Source organism: Neoarius graeffei, chromosome 5 (assembly GCF_027579695.1).
Source record: "Neoarius graeffei isolate fNeoGra1 chromosome 5, fNeoGra1.pri, whole genome shotgun sequence".
NCBI classification, from domain to species: Eukaryota; Metazoa; Chordata; class Actinopteri; order Siluriformes; family Ariidae; genus Neoarius; species Neoarius graeffei.
Genome location: NC_083573.1, coordinates 86534853 through 86553452, shown reverse-complemented (window position 1 = coordinate 86553452; position 18600 = coordinate 86534853). Strand labels below are relative to the sequence as shown.

The window sequence follows — 18600 nt, the reverse complement described above, 5'->3', positions numbered from 1 at the left end:
TATATATATATATATATATATATATATATATATATATAACCCCGATTCCAAAAAAGTTGGGACAAAGTACAAATTGTAAATAAAAATGGAATGCAATAATTTACAAATCTCAAAAACTGATATTGTGTTCATAATAGAACATAGACAACATATCAAATGTCGAAAGTGAGACATTTTGAAATTTCATGCCAAATATTGGCTCATTTGAAATTTCACGACAGCAACACATCTCAAAAAAGTTGGAACAGGGGCAATAAGAGGCTGGAAAAGTTAAAGGTACAAAAAAGGAACAGCTGGAGGACCAAATTGCAACTCATTAGGTCAATTGGCAATAGGTCATTAACATGACTGGGTATAAAAAGAGCATCTTGGAGTGGCAGCGGCTCTCAGAAGTAAAGATGGGAAGAGGATCACCAATCCCCCTAATTCTGCGCCGACAAATAGTGGAGCAATATCAGAAAGGAGTTCGACAGTGTAAAATTGCAAAGAGTTTGAACATATCATCATCTACAGTGCATAATATCATCAAAAGATTCAGAGAATCTGGAAGAATCTCTGTGCATAAGGGTCAAGGTCAGAAAACCATACCGGGTGCCCGTGATCTTCGGGCCCTTAGACGGCACTGCATCACATACAGGCATGCTTCTGTATTGGAAATCACAAAATGGGCTTAGGAATATTTCCAGAGAACATTATCTGTGAACACAATTCACCATGCCATCCGCCGTTGCCAGCTAAAACTCTATAATTCAAAGAAGAAGCCATATCTAAACATGATCCAGAAGCGCAGACGTCTTCTCTGGGCCAAGGCTCATTTTAAATGGACTGTGGCAAAGTGGAAAACTGTTCTGTGGTCAGACGAATCAAAATTTGAAGTTCTTTATGGAAATCAAGGACGCCGTGTCATTCGGACTAAAGAGGAGAAGGACAACCCAAGTTGTTATCAGCGCTCAGTTCAGAAGCCTGCAGCTCTGATGGTATGGGGTTGCAATAGTGCGTGTGGCATGGGCAGCTTACACATCTGGAAAGACACCATCAATGCTGAAAGGTATATCCAGGTTCTAGAGCAACATATGCTCCCATCCAGATGACGTCTCTTTCAGGGAAGACCTTGCATTTTCCAACATGACAATGCCAAACCACATACTGCATCAATTACAACATCATGGCTGCGTAGAAGAAGGGTCTGGCTACTGAACTGGCCAGCCTGCAGTCCAGATCTTTCACCCATAGAAAACATTTGGCGCATCATAAAATGGAAGATACGACAAAAAAGACCTAAGACAGTCGAGCAACTAGAATCCTACATTAGACAAGAATGGGTTAATATTCCTATCCCTAAACTTGAGCAACTTGTCTCCTCAGTCCCCAGACGTTTACAGACTGTTGTAAAGAGAAAAGGGGATGTCTCACAGTGGTAAACATGGCCTTGTCCCAACTTTTTTGAGATGTGTTGTTGTCATGAAATTTAAAATCACCTAATTTTTCTCTTTAAATGATACATTTTCTCAGTTTAAACATTTGATATGTCATCTATGTTCTATTCTGAATAAAATATGGAATTTTGAAACTTCCACATCATTGCATTCCGTTTTTATTTACAATTTGTACTTTGTCCCAACTTTTTTTGGAATTGGGGTTGTATATACTGCCTAAAAGCAGTGTTCCCAATGAGTGTATGAAAATCAACCTGAATAGAATAATAATATTATAGCATATGAACCATCAAACTGTGTAGTATTGTGTATTTCACAGCAATAAATTACTGCATTGTCTTGTGACAGTGAGACTAGTAATGAGGTATGCATTGCAGTTAAGAATACATATTTATTCCTTTCTTTGACACCGCATGCCATGCACCAGAAACAACACCGACATTTATTATGACGTGACTCTGCTGGGTGCCTGGTAGACAGCAGTGCACCAGCGCTTTCACTTTACATCATTACTATATAGTTACCATCCAATATCAAATTTGATATGTCAAACAGTTGGCTGGTTCCATCTTTCCATGCACTTTGGAGCTTGGCTCGTGCAGCCACAGATTGCAAAGTGCACACACGCCATTAGGACTAATTATCATGCACCTGTTCCTGATTAGAGCTCCATCACAGCACACACATATAAGGATTCTCAGTAACACACAAGCTTTGTGAAAGCTTTGTATTTTGTATCACTTTTCTGGTTTTGACCCTGTTTTGTGTTTGGATTGTGAGTATTGTATTAGATCTAATATCCTGTCTGTGCCTCACTCGACCACTGCCTGTTTTTTGACTCTGCCTTTGTCTAAGTTTTGGATCTGTTTGTGAGCGTGTTTTCACTAAAATTCTTCCTGCACTTACATCTGTCTATCGTCCTTACATGACAGAAACTATCAACTGTCCAACAAGCTAGTGGACTAATAAAACTGTTTTAACTGTTTTATATGAAAGTGTTGTGAGTATTTTCCATAAAATGTGTTGGTAAATTATCCCACGTAATTTTTTTTAAAACAAATTAAAAGTAAGCGCAGGATAAAAACCCATCTATCTTATGTAAATAAAAATACAAATTTCGTTATCCAGTGGTCAAGTGTTTATGAGATACATTGCCTTGCACTTACGATCAGGTGGTGGTACACGTTCATTCGTTTGTATGTACGGATGTCGTACGATCAAAGCCATCAAAAATCAGGTTGCTGCATTACCATATTCTCTTACATATGGGGCTCTGCTCCACTATAAACTGATAATTTTATCCTTAATAAATGTATTTTTTTATAGGCGGCACGGTGGTGTAGTGGTTAACACTGTCGCCTCACAGCAAGAAGGTCCTGGGTTTAAGCCCAGTGGCCAGCTAGGGACTTTCTCTGTGGAGTTTGCATGTTCTCCCCGTGTCTGCGTGTGTTTTCTCCGGGTGCTCCGGTTTCCCCCGAAGACATGCAGGTTGGGTTAATTGGTGGATCTAAATTGACTGTAGGTGTGAATGGTTGTTTCTCTATGTGTCAGCCCTGTGATGACCTGGTGACTTGTCCAGGATGTACCCCGCCTCTCACCCATAGTCAGCTGGGATAGGCTCCAGCTTGCCTGAGACCTTGTAGAACAGGATAAGCGGCTACAGATAATGGATGGATGAATTTAGGTATTTGAGAGATACATAACTATAAAAATATAATATTTCAGTTCAGTTTTACATGAGATGACTTGTTGACTAGGTGGCACGGTGGTGTAGTGGTTAGCGCTCTCGCCTCACAGCAAGAAGGTCCGGGTTCAAGCCCTGTGGCCGGCGAGGGCCTTTCTGTGCGGAGTTTGCATGTTCTCCCTGTGTCCATGTGGGTTTCCTCTGGGTGCTCTGGTTTCCCCCACAGTCCAAAGACATGCAAGTTAGGTTAACTGGTGACTCTAAATTGACCGTAGGTGTGAGTGTGAATGGTTGTCTGTGTCTATGTGTCAGCCCTGTGATGACCTGGCGACTTGTCCAGGGTGTACCCCACCTTTTGCCCATAGTCAGCTGGGATAGGCTCCAGCTTGCCTGCGACCCTGTAGGACAGGATAAGTGGCTAGAGATAATGAGATGAGATGAGACTTGTTGACTATTTTCAATAAGGGTACTCATCTCACTCAATTCAATTTGTTTTTGCTTTGGGATTCACTGTGTGTAAATTCAAATGACAAACAAAACCTGAAATCCTTTTTGGTTTCTGATTTTGGTGTCTGATATTCTAGTACCACAGCTTCTACATGTTGCAAATCTTTTGTTGTTGACAACAACATAATCTTTTTAGGTGAAGGCTACTAACTTTGGGAGTATGGCTACCACAAAGATTTGCTGAACGTTAATTTTTGGTTGGGAAAGACAGTAGTTGCTTCACTGCACAGGGTTAAATGTATCATTTTTTAATCTTTGGTTTTGAAAATGTGTCAAGTCTTTCCAAGTCAAAGAACTCAAGTCCAAGTTAAGTTAGATATCAATGATGTCAAAGTCGAGTCCTATGTCTTCTTTAATAAGATTTGATAATTTGTGACTCAAGTTCAAGTCATGTGATTTGAGTCCACATCACTAAACATAAGTGGTGAATAGTTGTTACGATATCATGATGCTATCTATCATGATGTTCCTGACATGTTCTAAAATTTTCTATTGTGTTAAGGCTTTGCTTCAGTGTTGTTACACTATGCTTGCTTCACCAGACATGGATATTGTATGTAACATTGCCTAGACCAACAGATAGTGTCTTATACTTTATCATGTAGACCATACACCAAAATGTTATACTCTGTGCAGTAGAACATAGACCACCAGACATGGAGCAAAGTCTAATACTGTAGACCATCAGACATTTAACAGTTATTCCACGAAATCGAGTCGTACATGAGCTGATAGCCGACGAGGTACGTAGCACCAAGTTGACTACAAGCCATGTACAACGACATTGAGTGGAATAACTGTTTTATTATATCTATGTTCACTGGATTTTGAGTAACAGAGCATTTTTATTTTTATTTTTTTGCAAATTTGATAAATAAAAACTTTATACAAAACGTCCGACAAAATCATTTCCGCTTAGAATGTAAACAAACCGGCGAGTAGCAATTTGTGAAAAATGCTATAATAATAATTCTTGAAAAATAAAAAAGATACGTTCTTCCCATCAAATACTTTCATTCCATATTTTGTTGCTTTTTTTTGTATTTTGGGGGGGCTTTCTTCTTCTTCTTCTTTAGTTTTTTTTTGGTGGTTGGCAAACCAACTTAAATGTGCATTACTGCCACTGACTGGGCTGGAGTGTGGAACAGGAGATATTGGGGGGAAAAAACAACAAACAAAAAGTTATATTCTTTCAGCTATTTCTGTTTCTTTTAAATAATTGATAACAATTTTTGGGGCTTTGTTTCCGAGCAGAGTTTTTATTCCGTCCTCGGTTGGTTCAGCAACACACTCCGCCATTTTGTTTTTCACTACTCACTGTTTATGAGCTGATATCCTAGTAGTAGAGTAGCCGATCAGAGCGCGTGATTGCTCATATCCAGTGAATGTGGATAGAAATAAAAACCAATATTTTACAGTGTATGATGTAGACCATGTATGATGCTTGAGCTGATTTTCACCCGATGTGGTCTGCAGTCCTAAGGTGCCTTGGCCTTCCTGCAAGGGTGATTACCAACTACTGCTCTGCGCATGACAATGGTGGCGACCTGATGACTAACATTGTGCTGGATGAAGATGGGAGCCTGAACAAAGAACATTCAGACACTATCTGGTGAGATATGATGATGAGTGCAGGTTATCTGGTTTCATTTAAAAAGGGGGGGGGGGGCGGCAGCTAGTCAAGACTCAGAAATGTGAAACAGGCACTCAGTCAGGCAATCAGCAAGCAGGTGTAAATTAGACAAGAATAAATCAGTAATGTGAAGCATACTGAGGTCAAAACACTAATCATGCCAGGCAGATAAAAGCTGAGACTGATCACAGACACAATGCTGGAATGAGACTTCAGGAGGTAACACTGAGAGTCTGGGTTATTTAAAACGAGTAGTATCACTACAAACAAGTGAGTATTATTAGTACTCAAGTGACTGAGTGGGAATAGATGCTTTACTGGAGGTCATGTGATGAGGTTGAGGGCTGATTATTATAGGTGTTGTAGACACTTGGTTGAAAAATTGTAGTTCTTTCACTATATTGTCCATATGGTGATAATGGTGGTGCTAAAGAAAATCAATTAGCCTGGCTAGTTCATTTAAATTACAAAACATAATTTTTTGTCTTTGTCTTTGAAGGAATTTTCACTGCTGGAATGAAGTGTTTTTAAGGAGGGATGACATTCCTAATCGGTACTCAGGCTGGCAAGTGGTGGACGCCACTCCTCAGGAGATCAGTGATGGTATGACTATCCATTTTCAGTTACACTTTTCCAATAGAGGAACTCACTATAAATATGCAAATCTATAAATCTTACTACAGATGTGTATAGGTTTCAAGTCATGTGCAAAACGCAATCAAGCAAAGTCTCCACTAAACATTTGGTCATTAAAAACACAGCATTTAAAAAAAAAGTGTGACCATTTTAGAAAATAATTCGTTCATTTTCAATACCTTCCATAAAAAACTCACGTTTTGAAACAACAGTATTACCACGTTGAAGTTTTGTTATTTTCCTATCACAGCCCATTCCCAACGTGTTTTATTCCTCTTATACAACAGCAATTTATGTATTAATGTTTGACACCAAGTACAGCTATAAATTTAACAATTTTTTCCCTACAGTTGCAGTCATAAATTTGCATACACGCACATGACTGTTATCATGGACGTGAATGTCATGGCAATATCAGGCTTTGAGTGATTTATTTGAACTGTTCTTTTTCTGGAGCCAAATTATTAGAGATTATCATAGATTATACAGCATACATCATGGACGTCACTAGGATTGAGAGATGGGGGGGGGCTTAGCCCCAGGAGTGTGTTCAGTAATGCGCGCGCCGAATTTTTTTTAATTGCTCCTACATAGGCTTCGTCAATTATTCATTATTTGAAGAACATTTATCAGAATCTGTTATCTGGATCACTTTGTTTTTCTACCCTGCTGTTTCTCTCCTAAGTCTTCAGGATATCTTCTTTATATTAACAAAATAAGTCTAAATCAGTTCATTAGAGGCTGGGGCTATGTTTATGAAGAAAGATGTTTGCAAATATCTCCATCAATGCATTTGGTAAAAATTAATTAGGTTATATTCCTAACAGGAGACAACATAATGGTGTGGTGCTTTATTTAATTAGTTTAGTTACAACTAGCTTAGTTCAAAATCCTAGTGAAATCTGACAATACAGACAAATTTGAATGTTTCTCAAACAAGATCTATTTGCTCGACCTCCTCTGAACTTGGATTCACTTCCTCTCTCTGACTTGAACTTGCCTGATACTCGTTTTCCTCCTCAGCCTCTCCTGCCTCACCCTTCAAGGAGTTCAAAAACAAAATTAACATGATGAAACCCTGAAGTTAAATTAATATCATATCTCCCAAGATGGCGGCACGGTGGTGTAGTGGTTAGCGCTGTCGCCTCACAGCAAGAAGGTCCAGGTTCGAGCCTCGTGGCCAGTGAGGGCCTTTCTGTGTGGAGTTTGCATGTTCTCCCCGTGTCCGCGTGGGTTTCCTCCGGGTGCTCCGGTTTCCCCTACAGTCCAAAGACATGCAGGTTAGGTTAACTGGTGACTCTAAATTGACCGTAGGTATGAATGTGAGTGTGAATGGTTGTCTGTGTCTATGTGTCAGCCTTGTGATGACCTGGCGACTTGTCCAGGGTGTACCCCGCCTTTCACCCGTAGTCAGCTGGGATAGGTTTCAGCTTGCCTGCGACCCCGTAGAACAGGATAAAGCAGCTAGAGATAATGAGATGAGATGAGATGAGATCTTCCAAGATTGCTAGATGACTTTGGGAATGGGGTTAGCCTACCACGAAAATAAATGCATTGGCCGATTATCTGACATGGCAATGTACAGGAGGCCTACAGTAGCCTATGACTGTTCTCATTAAATTAAATTATAAAATAATCATTAATTCATTAAATATTTTGTTGTGTAGGCCTACTGTATGTAAGCTGGCCTATTTTTAACATCCAATGAGACTAGTTTAGACTATAGGCTAAGCCTAGACAGGGAATACAAGTCAAGTTGGCCAGAACTGAATATGAAATAAGGGGCTAGTTTATGCCATGCAAGACGGTTAATTCAACAGAAACAGAGGTGCACTAAAGGCGTTGATCAGACAGGAGCAGCTGAGTGGGCCATCGCTTGCCATTTGCTTTTATCCAAGCTTGATTAAGGCATATAAATATGGGGATTACTTTATTTTCACTCTTATAGCATTCAACTGGAGGTGGATAGCCTACTGTGCATGTTGTCTTTTTTCTTTTTAATTCGGTGGGTTTTTGATAGCCTGCACATCAGTGCTGATATGGTGACTTCTGACACATCCACCAAACGAAAGAAAACAAACTCAGAAGCCTATTGCAAAGGCCAATGTGGTCATAGTGTTTTGAAATGTTTTCCTACAGTTTCCATTCTTATGCAACGTGTTGTCATCTTTAACTTGAGGAAAGCATTATGGGCTACTACGTTGCTACCTCGTTCAATTAGTGGCCTAGATCAAACCGGAGCTAAACCGTCTCAAAATGGTGCATTGGTTGAACTCGGCCCTGTTTTCTCTGTTGACATTTACTGACCTCGATCACACAGACCTCTTCAGCATCAGCTCCCTTGTCACTCTCCTGTTCCTCACTCACTCCCTTAAAAAATCGTCGTATATCCATCTAGCCAATGAATTGAAAGGACACATTAAATCTTCTCTAGCCATAACTATTGCTACAAATAGCATTTAGTTTTCACTTGCAATAGTTGAAGAACATACCAATACACAGATGGGACAGAATATAGAAAGCTGTCAAGTTTAACTGTTCATGCTAATATTGGCTAACATTTTCCATAAAGTTCAATTTAGCTGCCATAATGTTAAAAGGGACAAGTAGCCTACAACATCACATTTTCTTCCCCTTAGATAAACGTAGGTAACGTTAAGCAATTAACAATGACTGACATCAACTTACAATCTCTTGTTCACTGTATCATTCACTGCGAATTAAGTCCTCTTCTTCTCTTAACAACTCTGCTGGCCTCAGGAATGTAACGTTACAGCAAGTAGGCCTAATAACATACAGCTCCCGCCTGAACCGTGCATGCCCGCTTACCTGGCTATGCTGGGAAACATAACGATAATTTTATTCAATTTTATTCATGTCGTAGCTAGAACTTGTAGACATATTATTGTTTGACTCGTTTTCTTGCTAGTTTGTGTTATGTGCAAGTCTGCACTATTTTATATATATATATATATATATATATATATATATATATATATATATATATATATACCGTGTGTATATATATATATATATATATATATATATATATATATATATATATATATATACCGTGTGTGTATATATATATATATATATATATATATACCGTGTGTGTATATATATATATATATATATATATATACCGTGTATATATATATATATATATATATATATATATATATATATATATACCGTGTATATATATATATATATATATATATATATATATATATATATATATATTTATTTATTTATTTATTTATATATGGTGTGTGTGTGTATATATATATATATATACGGTGTGTGTATATATATATATATATATATATATATATATATATATATATATAAACACGCGGCACGGTGGTGTAGTGGTTAGCGCTGTTGCCTCACAGCAAGAAGGTCCGGGTTTGAGCCCCGTGGCCGGCGAAGGCCTTTCTGTGCGGAGTTTGCATGTTCTCCCTGTGTCCGCGTGGGTTTCCTCCGGGTGCTCCGGTTTCCCCCACAGTCCAAAGACATGCAGGTTAGGTTAACTGGTGACTCTAAATTGACCGTAGGTGTGAATGTGAGTGTGAATGGTTGTCTGTGTCTATGTGTCAGCCCTGTGATGACCTGGCAACTTGTCCAGGGTGTACCCCGCCTTTCACCCATAGTCAGCTGGGATAGGCTCCAGCTTGCCTGCGACCCTGTAGAACAGGATAAAGCGGCTAGAGATAATGAGATGAGATATATAAACACTGAAAATTATAGGGGGGCTTGGGGGGGCTTAAGCCTACGCACAGTACACATAATATTTGGTTAAAGGAGAACTGAAGGCAAATTTTTTATTATCAAAATTCTATTTATCTCATTTTATTAAATATAGGAATGCATTTTTGATAGCTATTTTGTCACTGCTATAGCAAGTTATGAGTGTTTGAAATATGCTCTGTAATATATCAGTCCATATGTCAAAGCAATGGCCATAAACGAGATTTGGTGAGACCTGTGCGAGACATTGTAGGGCGGGAGTAAAACGTACAGCGGAAATCAAAGTGACCAACATCTGTCAACATTGTCAAAAGACGCGCACGCCCTCTTTCGAAAGCTGATGTAATCAAGCCGGAAGTTTTGTTTCTTTTGATAGCAATCAGGAAAGTTTGAAAAAGGTAGGCAGTGATCGTCATTTACAGTAAACTCGTTTTTGTGCAATATTTCGTTTGGAAAACAGTTTTCAAAATGGCAGCACTGACACCTGGCTGACACTTCACGTTTCGAAGTCTCGCACAAGTTTCATGAAAATTGCATGGATAAGTGACGCCTGCCAATGAACAATATTCAATATGGCTAAAAACCGAATAGGCCGATAAGTATAATATTTAATTGCAATTAGTTGCCAATACTCGTCATGATATAAGGTTACTAAAACCGAAAACTTAATTTAATAACACGTTAATTAAGAAATAAAGCAAGTTTAAAAATTACTTCAGTCACCCTTTAAATGTTGCTTAGCAAGTTTCACCTTGCTCAGACGCTTTTGGTAGCCATCAGCTTCTGGCAGAATTGGTAGAGTTCAAATTAAATTTGTGTGTTTCCTGGGACCCCACTTTTAAGCACAATCCGCATATTTCAATAGGGTTGAGGTCAGGATATGTTTTAGGCTTAATATTAGCCTGCTTTATCCATTCCACAACCAGCTTTGATGTGTATTTGGGGTCATTGCCCTCCTGGAACACCCAATTGTGTCCAAATTTCAATCATATAGCTGATGGTTTGAGGTTATGCTGAAGAATTTTGAGGCTCTTCATTATTCCATCCACTTTGTGCAATGCACCAGTTCCACTAGCAGCAAAACAGCCCCAGAGCATCAAGCTACCACCACCATGCTTAACAGTATAATGGTACAGTGTTCCTTTATACCTCTGGTCATTGTGGCCAAGCAACTCAATATTTGTCTAATCTGACCATAAAACTTTCCTCTGGACAGCTTTTTCTTTGTTCATGTGGTCAGCTACAAACTTTACTCAAACTTGAATGTGTCAATTTTAGAGCAGGGGCTTCTTTCTTGGATGGCAGTTCATCACAGGCCTGTGTCTTGGTGGTTCCTGGATTGTTCCTGCCCATCCAAAGAAATTTCCTCTCACCTGAGGGTGACAGCTTAGGTCTTCTTTCAGCAATGTGGCTTGGCAATATGGCTACACCTCCCAATAACTTGTATTTATATTGTGCAATTGTTTAAGCTGATGATCTTAGAATCTGCAGTTGTTTAGAAGTGGCTCCAAGAGACATCCATCTGTCCATCCATCCATTATCTCTAACCGTTTATCCTGTGCAGGGTCACAGGCAAGCTGGAGCCTATCCCAGCTGACTATGGGCTAAAGGCGGGGTACACCCTGGACAACTCACCAAATCATCTCAGGACTGACACAAAGAGGCAAACAACCATTCAGACTCACATTCACACCTACAGTCAATTTGGAGCCACCAATTAGCCTAACCTGCATGTCTTTGAACTGTGGGGGAAACTGGAGCACCCGGAGGAAACCCACGCAGACATGGCGAGAACATGCAAATTCCACACAGAAAGGCCCTCATCAGCCACTGAGCTTGAACCCAGAACCTTCTTGCTGTGAGGCAACAGTGCTAGAGACATTCCTGTGTTGTGTAAATTTATGATCATCTTTCTCAGATCTGCACTGAGCTCCTTGGACTTTCACACTGTACTTTGTGTTGGTCAATCTAATGAGTCCTGTCAAACAAACCCTTTTTATGTTGGTACAGAGGAGCTACCAGCTGTAGCTAAACATGATCCTTAACAGGAAGTTAAGCGACCTTGGCCTAGACAAGTTAAGACATTTTGGAACTTTCAGCACCATGAGATTTCTTAATATAAGGGAAAAAATATTTGAATACAAAAATGCTAATGTGATAATCAGCTCAAAATAAAAAAAAAAATGTTGCATCACCTTATACCATCAGATGCAATACAGATGTTTGACTGTTTTTATTTATGCTAGGTTATTTCCGCTGTGGTCCTGCAGCTGTGGCAGCTATCAAAGAGAAAGCTCTGAGCTATCCATTTGATGCAAAGTTTGTGTTTTCTGAGGTGAGCAGTATTTCAGATCTATCTGCTATCTTTTCAACATCTCAAATTACTCAAATGATTTACTGAAGTTCTTGAGTAGCTTATGATATAACCATTATGTAGCGGGAACTGCTTTATTTTATAATATAATATCTCAAAGAAGTATTATAAGCATACCAACCTGAAGTACCAATCCTGTAAAATATTTTCTCACCACCAGGTCAACAGTGATGTGGTTTTCTCTCAAATAGACAAGTACGGAAACATGAAAACGATCTATGTGAACACCACCTATGTAGGAAAGTTGATTGTGACCAAAATGATTGGCTCTGATGATTATGCAAACATGACAGACACTTACAAATATAAGAGTAAGTTGCTTTTTTCTTTCACATTTGTAATTATTACTGTATTTACCAGTTTTTTAAGAGGAAATAATTAGTCTTAACCCCAAGCCTCTCACTCTACAAACAACAGAGCTTCTCAAAAATATAATCTGTGATATGAGATGTTTTTTTTTTTTATCCTGTATTTATCTAGGTGAGTCTAAATGAGATTAGAAAACAAGGTCCAACAGGTAGTCAGATTAAGTGCAGTGATAAAAGTGCTTATTTTTGTCACTAGCAACAGAGGGATAATATAGCAATAGTGATAAATCTGAGATATCAGCAGAGTTACAAACTCAAGCTTTTGGTCATGAAACACACTGTTTAAAATCAAACAAAACCCCCAAAATAAACTCCTTTATACTGACAGATAATATCTATACAAGACATGTTCGAATGTTCACTTGTTCATATTTGTACCTGTATACTATGCACAGATTTTATTTGAAAAGAAAACAATGTCCCGGGGTGCCACCATCTTACTTCCTTTGAGGTTTAAATATCACACTCTGAGTACAAATTACGCAAGAGAATCTGAGATTGTAGCGTCACCTACACACTACATGACTTACCATGGCGGAGATCTAGTGGATACATCACTTCCAAATTGTTGTAACCCTGAAGATGCCTGAGTGTTAAGCGTTTTGGTGTAAAAATAAGCCCGATCATCAAAGCAGTGCACACACACACACACACACACACACACGTAAACAGTGAGCACACTCATACCCAGCCTTTGGAAGCATTTTGCTGCCTATAAACTCTATCGCTGACTACTCACAGTGTAAAAATTGAACTTTTTCCTTGTATTTTTATATGAAATGTTTTTGTCTGTTTTTATCCACTGAGAAAAGCGATCTTTTCAACGCCAAGAATCACATTGTTATGACCAGATATCATTTACTAGTATCTGTCTCAGTACTTCGCGTTTTCTTGCTGAGTGAGATTTAACTTTCGTAAAAGTGAAGTCTGTTGATTCATGTATTTTGTTGCCAGTAAAAATCACATGGTTACAGAAAATTTCTGATTAGAGTTTTAGATTTTCTGTTTCCCTTAGTAACACAGAGCCATGAAATAAAGGCTTCTAACTTAAAAAAAAAAGTCCCTGAGTGTTATAAAGTCTCCGCGGTATACGTGACAAATAAAGGCTTCTAATTCTAAAAAAAAAAATAATAATTTTTTTCCCCTCGATTGGGAGATCGCGAGTTCTACTCACGGTTGGGTCATACCAAAGACCATTGTAAAAATGGTACCTACTGCCATCTGGCAAGGCACACTGCAATACAGATGCGAGTGAGGAGCCAAACTCTCACGGTTACCAGAGGACTAGCCCCCTACTCTAACCCTAGCTATGTAATAGGCGAGAGGCTGAGGGCTATGGAAACGAAGATCAGTGCTGCCCTATGCATCACATGGTGTGGGAAGGACTTTGACTTGTCATGTATACATTACAGCACAGTGAAGTTCTTTTTCTGTATTCAACCCATCTGAAGCAGTGTACACACACACACGCACACACACAAACAAACAAACACCCAAGGGCAGTGTACTACAACACCCAGGGACTTTTTTTTTTAAAGTTAGAAGCCTTTATTTCATGGCTCTGTGTTACTAAGGGAAACAGCGTACTAGTAAGTCGGTTATGTCACAAGCAGATATCCAGTTTCAGTGCAAATGTCTGCATCCAGGTAAAACTATTTTTAGCAAATTCAGAACTTTTAAAATGGATAAATTGCTGTTGTAAAGTTTTGTTTTTAATTTAAATGTATGGACAGCACATCAGGGCACTTGATCGCAAAAAAAGTCATTTATTAATGGGTTTTGTTTGACTTTAAGGTCCTGTCTAATGCTCCCATGCTACCCAAGCACTCCCAGTCACAGAACAATCCAAATGAAATGGTCTTTTAATGAAGAAAATATATCAGCGCTTATGAAACAATCAGGAATTTTCCTATAACAGCATGTCCTGAAGTATTTTATTTTATTAATACTAGAGCAGTGTGTCAATTTTTTTTACATTTATTAATGAACAACGTATACTTTTAACCACTGATAACTGCATTCAGACTGATGGTGTGAAATGTCTATGAAACAATTTGTCATCACTTATGTTCCAGGTGTGTCACGAAGGCAGAATGAGACGCAACAGAAGGGTAAGAAAACTTTATTAGAAAGCGTAATAACAACAATACCAAGTCTATAGGCAAAATCATACACAGGAAACAGGGGTAGGGTCAGGTGATCAGCAAGCAACTTGAACTAGGCATATATAATCTGAAAAAAGCGGAAAAAGACTTTAAGAGAGTGCAAGACTTTGTAACAACAAGTGCAATATAATACATAATGTGTGTGTGTGTGTGTGTGTGTGTGTGTGTGTGTGTGTGTGTGTGTGTGTTAATAATACAAATATGCAGCTTGTCAGGAAGAAACCCTAACTTAAAGGAACACTGCTGCCTCTGTTACAAATTGCTGACACTGGAGACTCCTTCCAAAAATGTAAAATAATCATCTCCTTACATAAAACATCACTATTATTAGTTTTAGATTATGTGGAACATCCATCATCCAAGCCCTTGTGAATGAGCTGTACTATAGAAATGATCACGTATTAGATGGATCAAATTACTATACACCTGTGAATTAAATTACAGCCAGCAGTATTGTCCAAGCTGCTATTATTTAATAATTATTCACAGAAGGCGAGGTGAATAATAACTGAGACGAAGTCAAGGTTATTATTCACCGATATTCACTGAGCCTGAGGCAGATAATTGTTTTAGTGTAAATATACAGGTGATTATTTTTTTTAATTGTATTAAAAAATTATTTCAAACTTCAAAAGCGGCATGCAAATGTAATAACAGTGCGTGCAGACTTGTGTCACTTATCTATGCCGACTCACATAAAGTACTTTGTTTTGAAATGGATAAAATAAATCCCAATTCCACCTTACCTTTGAATAGTTTTAGATCAAACTTCATAGCATCTTTAGTGCTTTTAGGAACAGCATTTTCTTTCATCATTTGTAATTCTTCCTCACTTACGATGACAAAGTGCTTGGCTGCCATTTTGCCGAGTCGCTCGAGGTGATTATCGAGAAATAGTCTGAATTTCTTGACCAATCAGAGTGCACAATTTCCTATAATCACCTGCATATTTATACTAAGAAGTACTTATTAACTGAGTGCGAGGTCTTTACGGGAAAATATCAGACCAAGGTCTTGACAGTACACACGGAGCTGTACAAAAAGACCTCGGTCTGATATTTTCCCATAAAAGCCGAGCAAGCGGAGTTAATAAGGAGTTTCTTATATGGCTTTTTTTATTTCTAAGATGAAAATAGACTCTCATTATAGTGAGGCGTGGCGCTGCTTTCTTTCAGTTACGTCATATGTGTAATGTAGTTGAGTCACGCATGCAGAATAGACACCTAGCGGTTTCAAAACCGAATTTCTGTTAGCGGTTAGCGGTTTCTGAATGCTCCTCATTGCTCATTTCTTGAATAACTTGGCAACTCTTGTTTGTCTTTTGTGTTTCGGCCATTTTTGATTTCCAATTAATCATTTTTTGTCGTTTTGTTTTTGTTTATTTTTTGCAACATTGAAAGCCAGTGCCTTGTAAAGAAAGTCTGTAATCACCCACGGGCATTACAGGAAAATTCTGCCCGCCAAGGAACCAATCAGAGCGCACGATTTTACCAGAAGTAGCTTGTGCCATATAATAATAATAATAATAATAATAATAATAATAATAATAATAAAATGTTATTCAACACCTTCTGCCCAATCAGATTCAAGAATTCAATAGCACTGTAGGATAATGCAGGAATATTGCACAGAGTTGGTATATCCTGTAATATAGAACATATTTTCAGCTTGCATTCTTTCACCTCTGTAATATTGCTCACCTTCGTCCACTTCTGACTAGTAATGATGCACAAACTCTGGTTCATGCTTTCATTACATCTCTTCTAGATAACTGCAATTCACTCTTCATAGGCCTTCCTGCAAAGTCTTTACAAAAGCTATCATATATCCAGAACTCTGCAGCTAGAGTTCTAACTCGTACTAAACACTCTGCTCACATTGCCCCCATCCTCTCTCAGCTACACTGACTACCAGTTCTGTCCTGGATCAAATTTAAAACCTTGCTTGTGCCTTTCAAAGCCATGCATAATCTTGCTCCGATCTACCTTAGGGAACTACTGACCCCCTACATCCCTTCTCGCTCATGAAGGTCTTCTAGCAACAATTTATTTGCTGCCCCATACACCAGACTTTCCACCACGGGGGGCAGGTCCTTCAGTGCCATTTCCCCCAAACTCTGGAGTTCTCTCCTCAATCTCTCCGTGACTGCTCTTCTTTCTCATCTCAGTTTAAGACTTTATCTCTTCCTCTAAGAACATTTCTCTTCCTCTCTTACTGCTTAGTCTTTTTCCCCTTGTAAAGCGACCTGGTATATTGAAAGGCACTGTAGAAATGTAACTTATTATTATTATTATTATTATTATTATTATTACCGGGCGGCACGGTGGTGTAGTGGTTAGTGCTGTCGCCTTACAGCAAGAAGGTCCGGGTTCGAGCCTCGTAGCTGGCGAGGGCCTTTCTGTGCGGAGTTTGCATGTTCTCCCCGTGTCCGCGTGGGTTTCCTCTGGGTGCTCCGGTTTCCCCCACAGTCCAAAGACATGCAGGTTAGGTTAACTGGTGACTCTAAATTGACCGTAGGTGTGAATGTGAGTGTGAATGGTTGTCTGTGTCTATGTGTCAGCCCTGTGATGACCTGGTGACTTGTCCAGGGTGTACCCCGCCTTTCGCCCGTAGTCAGCTGGGATAGGCTCCAGCTTGCCTGCGACCCTGTAGAACAGGATAAAGCGGCTAGAGATAATGAGATGAGATGAGATTACCGGGCGGCACGGTGGTGTAGTGGTTAGCGCTGTCACCTCACAGCAAGGAGGTCCGGGTTCGAGCCCCGTAGCTGGCGAGGGCCTTTCTGTGCAGAGTTTGCATGTTCTCCCCATGTCCGCATGGGTTTCCTCCGGGTGCTCCGGTTTCCCCCACAGTCCAAAGACATGCAGGTTAGGTTAACTGGTGACTCTAAATTGAACGTGTGTGAATGGTTGTCTGTGTCTTTGTGTCAGCCCTGTGATGACCTGGCGACTTGTCCAGGGTGTACCCCGCCTTTCGCCCGTAGTCAGCTGGGATAGGCTCCAGTTTGCCTGTGACCCTGTAGAACAGGATAAAGTGGCTACAGATAATGAGATGAGATTATTATTATTGTTGTTGTTGTTGATGTTAGCTCATCCAGCCAACAGACGATGAGCTTATGCCATCCTCCGTCGTCTGTCCGTCATCCGTCATCGTCCACATTTCATGAAAATCGCTTCTTCTCCCTCAATTCTTCACCGATTTTGATTCTTTCTGGCATGAGTGTAGGGGTACCTAGGGTGCATATAACTTCTACCCAGATTTGCTTACTTACAATTATTAATGAAGTTATGGACTAATTAAGTCTTAAAAGAGAACTGAAGGCAAATTTTTGTATTATCAAAATTCTATTTCTCTCATTTTATTAAACATAGGAATGCATTTTGGTAGCTATTTTGTCACTGCTATAGCAAGTTATGAGTGTTTGAAATATGCTCTGTAATATATCAGTCCATATGTCAAAACAATGGCCATAAATGAGATTCGTTGAGACCTGTGCGAGACATCGTAGGACAGAAGTAAAACGTACAGCAGAAATCAAAGTGACCAACATCTGCCAACATTGTCAAAAGACGCGCGCGCCCTCTTTCAAATGCTGATGTAATTAAGCTGGAAGTTTTGTTTGTTTTGATAGCAATCAGGAAAGTTTGAAAAAAGTAGGCAGTAATCGTCATTTAAACTCGTTTTTGTGCAATATGTCATTTGGAAAACAGTTTTCAAAATGGCGGCACTGACACCTGGCTGACACTTCACGTTTTGAAGTCTCGCACAAGTCTCGTGAAGATCGCATGGATAAGCGATGCCTGCCGTGGACCAAACAAACTAAATTCAACACGGCTAAAAACCGAATAGGCTGATAAGTATAATATTTAATTTCAACTAGTTGCCAATATGAGTCACGATATAAGGTTACTAAAACCGAAAACGTAATTGAATAACACGTTAATTAAGAAATAAAGCAAGTTTTAAAATGACTTCAGTTCTCCTTTAATGATCAATTCAACAAAAATCGCTTCTTCTCGGTCAATTCCTCGCCGTTTTGGATTC

General features: G+C 39.2%; 1 protein-coding gene across 1 annotated transcript in view; it reads left to right on the top strand.

Moving 5' to 3' along the window:
• The window catches only part of LOC132886304 (coagulation factor XIII A chain-like), a 34740-nt gene that overhangs the window by 11713 nt on the left and 4427 nt on the right, over positions 1-18600 (top strand). The window contains exons 7-11 of the mRNA XM_060920855.1: positions 5104-5239; positions 5760-5863; positions 11896-11984; positions 12184-12334; positions 14467-14502. Coding sequence (XP_060776838.1) covers positions 5104-5239; positions 5760-5863; positions 11896-11984; positions 12184-12334; positions 14467-14502 — 516 coding nt within the window. The remainder of the gene's footprint in view (positions 1-5103; positions 5240-5759; positions 5864-11895; positions 11985-12183; positions 12335-14466; positions 14503-18600) is intronic.